This window comes from Myotis davidii, unplaced genomic scaffold, assembly GCF_000327345.1.
Source record: "Myotis davidii unplaced genomic scaffold, ASM32734v1 scaffold637, whole genome shotgun sequence".
NCBI lineage: Eukaryota > Metazoa > Chordata > Mammalia > Chiroptera > Vespertilionidae > Myotis > Myotis davidii.
In genome coordinates, this window is record NW_006289494.1 from 677,752 (window position 1) to 684,322 (window position 6,571).

The 6,571-nt window shown below is 43.7% G+C and overlaps 1 protein-coding gene across 1 annotated transcript in view; it reads left to right on the forward strand.

The window, feature by feature from the left end:
• ZIC5 (Zic family member 5) overlaps window positions 1–6,351 on the forward strand; it is a gene marked incomplete at its 5' end in the record, with an annotated part of 7,359 nt that extends 1,008 nt beyond the window's left edge. The window contains one exon of the mRNA XM_006761968.2: window positions 3,638–6,351. Coding sequence (XP_006762031.1) covers window positions 3,638–4,080 — 443 coding nt within the window. The remainder of the gene's footprint in view (window positions 1–3,637) is intronic.
• Window positions 6,352–6,571: the final 220 nt, after the last annotated feature.

Below are 6,571 nucleotides of genomic sequence, written 5' to 3' on the forward strand. Positions count from 1 at the left end.
GCCGGAGCCGCCCCGGAGGCTCTTTCCTCCCCACCCGGTGGCTGGCCCGCGTGTGAAAGGGGCGTGTGGTATTTGCTGCGGTATTGGGGCCACCAGGCCAGTTCGGTGTGGTCCTTCCCTTGCGGGGTGGAGTGCAAAATGCTAACGGAATGAGGCCCCTGGAGACCCCCCCTACACACACACTCGCCCCGCTTTTACACTCTCCACACACCTTCACGTGCACACACAGCACACAAAGGACTTCACACACCTGTATGCCCTCCTGCGCCCCCCACCCCCGTGACCGGACACACTCACCTTCTAGGGAACACTCTCGCTTACACACCTCCATGCACTCCCATGCTCACACACACCTCCATGCACACCCATGCTCACACACACCTCCATGCACCCCCATGCTCACACACACCTCCATGCACACCCATGCTCACACACACCTCCATGCACACCCATGCTCACACACACCTCCATGCACACCCATGCTCACACACACCTCCATGCACACCCATGCTCACACACACCTCCATGCACACCCATGCTCACACACACCTCCATGCACACCCATGCTCACTCCATGCACTCCCACGCTCACACACACATGCTCACACAGAACCTAGAGGCTACTGTACAAGTCGGCGTCTAGTTGGAGGAGTGCAAGGCCGGCTGCAAAGCCTCTGCGGCCTTAGAATTGAGGGGAAGCCCGGGCACCGTGGAGACCCCTCCTGACCCTCCCCAGGCCCTGACTGGGCGCGCCGAGGCCCTGGGTGAGGGTGCGGTGAGGGTGATGGAGGGAGGGGGCGCCTTGCGGGTCGCATGCTCCCTTTGAACAGACCAGCGCGTTGCGAGGGCGCGCTGACGAGTGCGGGCGCAGTCGGGATTTATGGGGACGGACAATATCACCCCTCGGAGGACACTTGAGTAACTGGAGTTTACTCTCCGTAATTACTCGGCTGATTTATCGGCGGCGCGGAGGCAGCCGCAGGGCGGGGGCCTAACAAGCGCTCATTGTGTCGTATGAATTTAGGGGCCACTGGTGAGGCTCTGGATCTCTGCCAGAGTTTATTCATTCAGACCCTGAATGATGCCTGAGGACACTGAAGAAATTTCCTTCTGAATAACTACTCTCCAGCATTCCTGGCAAATGGTCATCTTGTTTCAACTAGGAGATCACCAGTGAGAGGGAGCTTATTTTAAAGGGGCCAGTAGCCTTCAAAGGAGCTATTAGCCCCGAAAGGAATAGCATTGTCGCTTGTGCCAGGAGGGGGCGTGTGCGGGTCCCTGTGGCCGTTTTGTTTGCTGGTTCCACGTTGCGTGGTTGCATGGATGCGGGGCTCCATGGGCTGCTTAGGCCTCGCCGGGTCCCCCGGGGAGGGATGCGCACACCACACATTCATACTCGTTGGGTGCGGGGGTGGTGTTGCCGGTCTCGGGGCCTCCTAGTCATTGAACATTGTGCCCAGGGAGGGGCCATCGGGGCTCCCTTCCTGCTATGCCACTCTCCCTTTTGGGGGTTACCGTGATCCCAGAACATATTGATCAAAAGGAATAATCCCCTGACCACTCCCGAAGGCCCATTTCCTGACCCACGTGCCCCCAGTTGCATTTATAACCTTCCACTGGGCCAGACTGGAGTTCTCTCTGGAGAGGGACCCGGCAGGATCCGAGAGTCACCCACACGCAGCTTCCATTACTCTCTGAAGCTCAGTAAGTCGCTGAGGTCTGACGTGACCTCTGTGTCAGAGTCTGAAATGTAAACACTGGTCTCCCCCTTCCTGGCTGGGTAGAATTTGCTCACTGTCACCATTTTTCCCGCTTCGTGTTTCCTCCATTTCTTCATCCTTGATCTTCTACCTTTCCACCCCACATCTCCCCTCTACTGGGTCAAACTGCTTCTCTTTCACGTGCAGTGCTGGCCCAGCAATGTTCAAGCCATTTATCCTTCATGATCTGGAAGGTGCAGCTTGTCCAGAAACATGAGAATTCTAAAAAACGACGTTGCACATTTGCATACAGTGAATAAAACTCACCTAAAGTTCCATATTGAAGAAAGGCTGATTATAATTTTTTTAAAAAAGAATGCTATATTATTATCTCCAACTTAAAGTAGAATACAGAACCCAGGGCAAATAACCAATGTTTTGATTTTTTTTAAAAAAATGGATTAATTTTTTTTGTTGCAGCTCATCTACAGAGAATTTTTAAAGGTTGGGATTATCATTGTGTTATATTGTTTTCCTCTTATTATGGGGGTCAATGTAGGAGGTGTATTTGAATAGTATCCAATTTTATTCTTAAACATTATTTCCCAGTAGGATTAGTTATATTCCAGGCATCTGAATACTTTCAGCGGTGCTAACATACACTGGTATTGGTGAAATTAGTAACAATAAACACTACACTGAAATATTTGTATTAAGATAATAAAATTCCCCACAATAACTCATACACACTAAACTGTCTTAGTTGTTTTTAAGAAGAAAAAGAAATTGATCAAAACCAAGGAAAGGACATACCTGTGTGTCATCAGAGTAGCTGCTCAAATGTGGAGAAACCCAACTTTACTTTTTAAATATGAGGCAAATATTAGCATGGTAGTATATATGAAGTGATTTGTTCAATTATGGACTCAGATACATCAAGTTCATACATACTAAGGTGAGAAGGAAAATTCATACTATTACCTGCTGTCTTTTTTGCTTTCTAATACCACGGTGTGACGTGGCTGAATTTCTTGTTGTCTTATTGAGCATTTCCACTTCCATGATGAGTGGCCTTGTGTTTAAAAGTATTGTGTTCCTGGGAGGTTAGAGCAGCTTAAAGGGGCGATGGGCCAAAAGCCTGGTAAATAGCCCATTTTTTAAAAAACTATCAGACAATGTAGAAAGCTGTTGGAATATTTCACTTAGGGCAGCAGGGAAACACCGGGCGGAGGTGCGTGTTCCTTATTAATGTTTGTCAAGGCTCTATTCCACTAGGCTCTTAATTGCCCTGCAGGTTGTGAGGAAAGCTGGTAGAAGGGAGAGGCCAGTGGCCATTTCTGTGCCAGGCTTGTAAACATCTAGTGGTCGGGTAGTGTGTTTCACAGGTGCTCTTATTTCTGAAGGGAACAGGATTTTTTATCTCCTTTCCCATAAGTGAAATCTTGGGGAGCACTCTGAAACAAAATGCCATAATAATTTTATTACACCACCCCCAGGCACTTTACATTTAGCGTATGTACTAATTTTTCTTGTATTAAAAGTATCATTTTATCAGCATTTCTCTTGACACGCTGCTTGTATTTCTTGCATGTATAGACCCTGAGGGGAATGAGGACGTGGGTCTTCAGGTCCTGGTTGGGTTTCGGTGTCACATCTTGGACCATGTTCTAGTCATTCTCTCCCTGGCCCTTATGGTGCCACAGGGCGGACATCTAGCATCTCACAAGTCCAGTCCAAGGAGAGCCTCCGGACCAGTGGTCAGCACCCATTCCCTGAAGTATTCCTTCCCTGTGACGTCCTGGAACATAGGTGTTAGACTGGGAGTTGGTCTTCTAGAGAGTGGGAAAACGCATCCTTATTTTTGCTCCAAGATTTCTCTCTTAAGCCTGGGAGATCTATGACAAGCAGTTGTTAACCTTTCGTATGTTTTTTTACAGGGGAAAAGCCTTTCAAATGTGAATTTGATGGCTGTGACAGGAAGTTTGCCAACAGCAGCGATAGAAAGAAACACTCCCATGTCCACACCAGCGACAAGCCCTACTACTGCAAGATTCGAGGCTGTGACAAATCTTACACTCACCCGAGCTCCCTGAGGAAGCACATGAAGATTCATTGCAAGTCTCCACCACCTTCTCCAGGAGCCATTGGCTACTCATCAGTGGGGACTCCCCTGGGTGCCCCCTTGTCCCCTGTGCTGGACCCAACAAGGAGTCGCTCTACCACTCTCTCCCCTCAGGTGACCAACCTCAATGAGTGGTACGTGTGCCAGGCCAGTGGGGCCCCCAGCCACCTCCACACACCTTCCAGCAACGGAACCACTTCTGAGTCTGAAGATGAGGAGGTGTATGGGAACTCTGAAGTTGTGCGGACGATACATTAGAATTTATTAAAAATAATAGCAAATAAAATAGTAAATGGGAGTCCTTGGACCATATCCTAACCTGAGACAATGCTGAGCCTGGGAAAATCTGTGACTCAGACTTGCCACCGGGTCTAATTAGCCCTATTTATTTGGTATGAAACCCTATGGTGTTTGTACATTTAATTAATTTAATTAAGATATTTGGGCTTTTTTCCCCCCCTAGAAAACAAACAAAAAAACCAAGCTGGACTTTACACATTGCAGGGGGACAGGGCTGGGAGCAAATTGTACCAAGAAAAATGAATGGAGAGTAGTTGATCAAGATACACACTGCTAATAAATGGAGAGAAAGAACAATAAGTCAGAACTCAACAGAGCAACAAGGCCCTCTGCATTTCCTAGAGTGCCTTGCAAATGCCTTTGATACCATAACATGGGCTTCTTTGGAGCCTCTTAGGCTCCTCCTTGGGCCCTAATTCTGCAAAGTCCTCTTGATTGTAAACCACACACTTGCTGCATTGCCAACAGATCTTGGGACTCTTAGACTGTACCTGTGTCCAAAAATATTTGTAAAAACCTTTTAAGTTCTATTACTTGTCATTTTCCATTTTCACTTTTTATTACGGATCCCACCTAAACACTGTATTTTTACACAGGATATTCACTACCCTGCTTGTATGATTAAAAAAAAAAATGCAGCAACCTTACTACATTTCCATATATTGTGCTACTGTGATTGTTCAAGCAAAAGTGGAGATAAGAGAAAAAGCTGCTGCAAAAGACAACTGTGAAACTGCTATTTTATAAAATAGAAGAAATTCAAGTGCTTTCTTTTTCCTGATTTTTTTAAAACTCTGAAATCTCCGATGCTGCCTCTTTACTATGTTCAAACTTCTTGTGTAATAAGGAAATTATGTTTTAGATTCTAAGTTCTTTGGGATGCCAGAATTAACAGGCAAGGCTAGGGAGGTGTGAAGTTGGCGGCATGCCTATTTTTTTGAAAGCTGTTGTTTTTAAAATAGGCCAACTCCTCTTTTATACTCTTGTATTAACCTTTTAAAAAGCCTTTATTTTTCGATGCCCGAAAGTGCATTTTAATGCATTTTCTTCCACCTGAGCACTGAGCACACGGAACTCTGTCCCATTTGAAAATGACAGTGTGTGAAGTGTATGATTTACATTAAAAGAGGGGAGGGAGTTGCTATACATATTAAAATTTTTAAAAGGTTTATAGTTACCACCAAACACTGATGAATGTGTGACCTTTGCCAGAGCTGTCAAGCTAGGATAAAAAAGGTCAAGGACCTAGGACAATAACTCTTAGTCAATTTATTTTCGGTTGGGACAACACATCTTGTGTGCAAAATGTAGTCCATCATAAACATCATACAAATACACTAAAGAGCACTAATTTATCCTCGGAGACCCTGAAGACACCCCTCCCCAGGGTTTGTAGAAACTTGTTTCGTGTACTGTGAGTGGTTGTAGTGTTATTGTTAATAACCTGTATGGGAACACTATTTGTACAGCTGAATTAATTTATTTTCAGACATCCTTTTTTCTTTCCTGGAAGAGTTCAAAGCACACCAAAGAATTATATTATACATTTTGGTGAAAGATTGTTGTTTATGATCCATGGTTTATTTAAAAAAAGAAAAAGGAGAGAAAATGGAAACATATATTTTTAAACTTACTTGAATGAACAACGTAATGTGAAACCAGGACTCTTCCTGCATGTCTTTTTTGCATTGTGTTGAGATTATATATAGTTTATAGATATATTATATTACTAGTACAGTGCATGGTGCTGTCACTTTGAAAGCCTTTCAATGTTGTCTTCAAATTGTTATGGTGAATATTAAACATGCAGACCCTCCTTTATAAAGAAAAAGATCATAAAACTTGATATAAAATGAGTCTACATTTTAAAGTTTATTTGATTTTCCTATTTCAAATCTCTTTCAAATAGACAAAAACGGTATGAACTTCGGGGGGATAATTTATGTATTGTAAACTTATTAGAACAAAATATTTCTGATTTGTAATGAGTTGTTTTATTTATACAACTTTTTCAATGGTAGTTTGCACTATTCTTTATTATGCTACAGGTTTATTTATTATGAAACAAAAGAATATGTATTTTATGTATTTTGCCATGCATAGGTTAACCCTGCCACAGATTTATTGGTTCCTGATACACCTAAAATGAAAAACTTAAAATGTGTACCTTCAATAGAAAGCAAGGATGATTATGGAGTAAAAATTTAATAAAGGTATTCTTCCTATGTATTGTTTGTTTTACATAATGCCATTCTCTTCCAAGTAGAACAGGTTGCTGACATAATGAACATTAGGTTCTCTTTCCTTGACCTCTTTATTTCATAGCCTCTCCCCAAGCAATAAAATATTTTTACAGCTTTGTTTAATTTACAATCCAATCTAGAAAATGCAATATATCCATGAAGACTAAACCCTGCAGGTTGCACCTAACACTAGCATAAATCTTAGG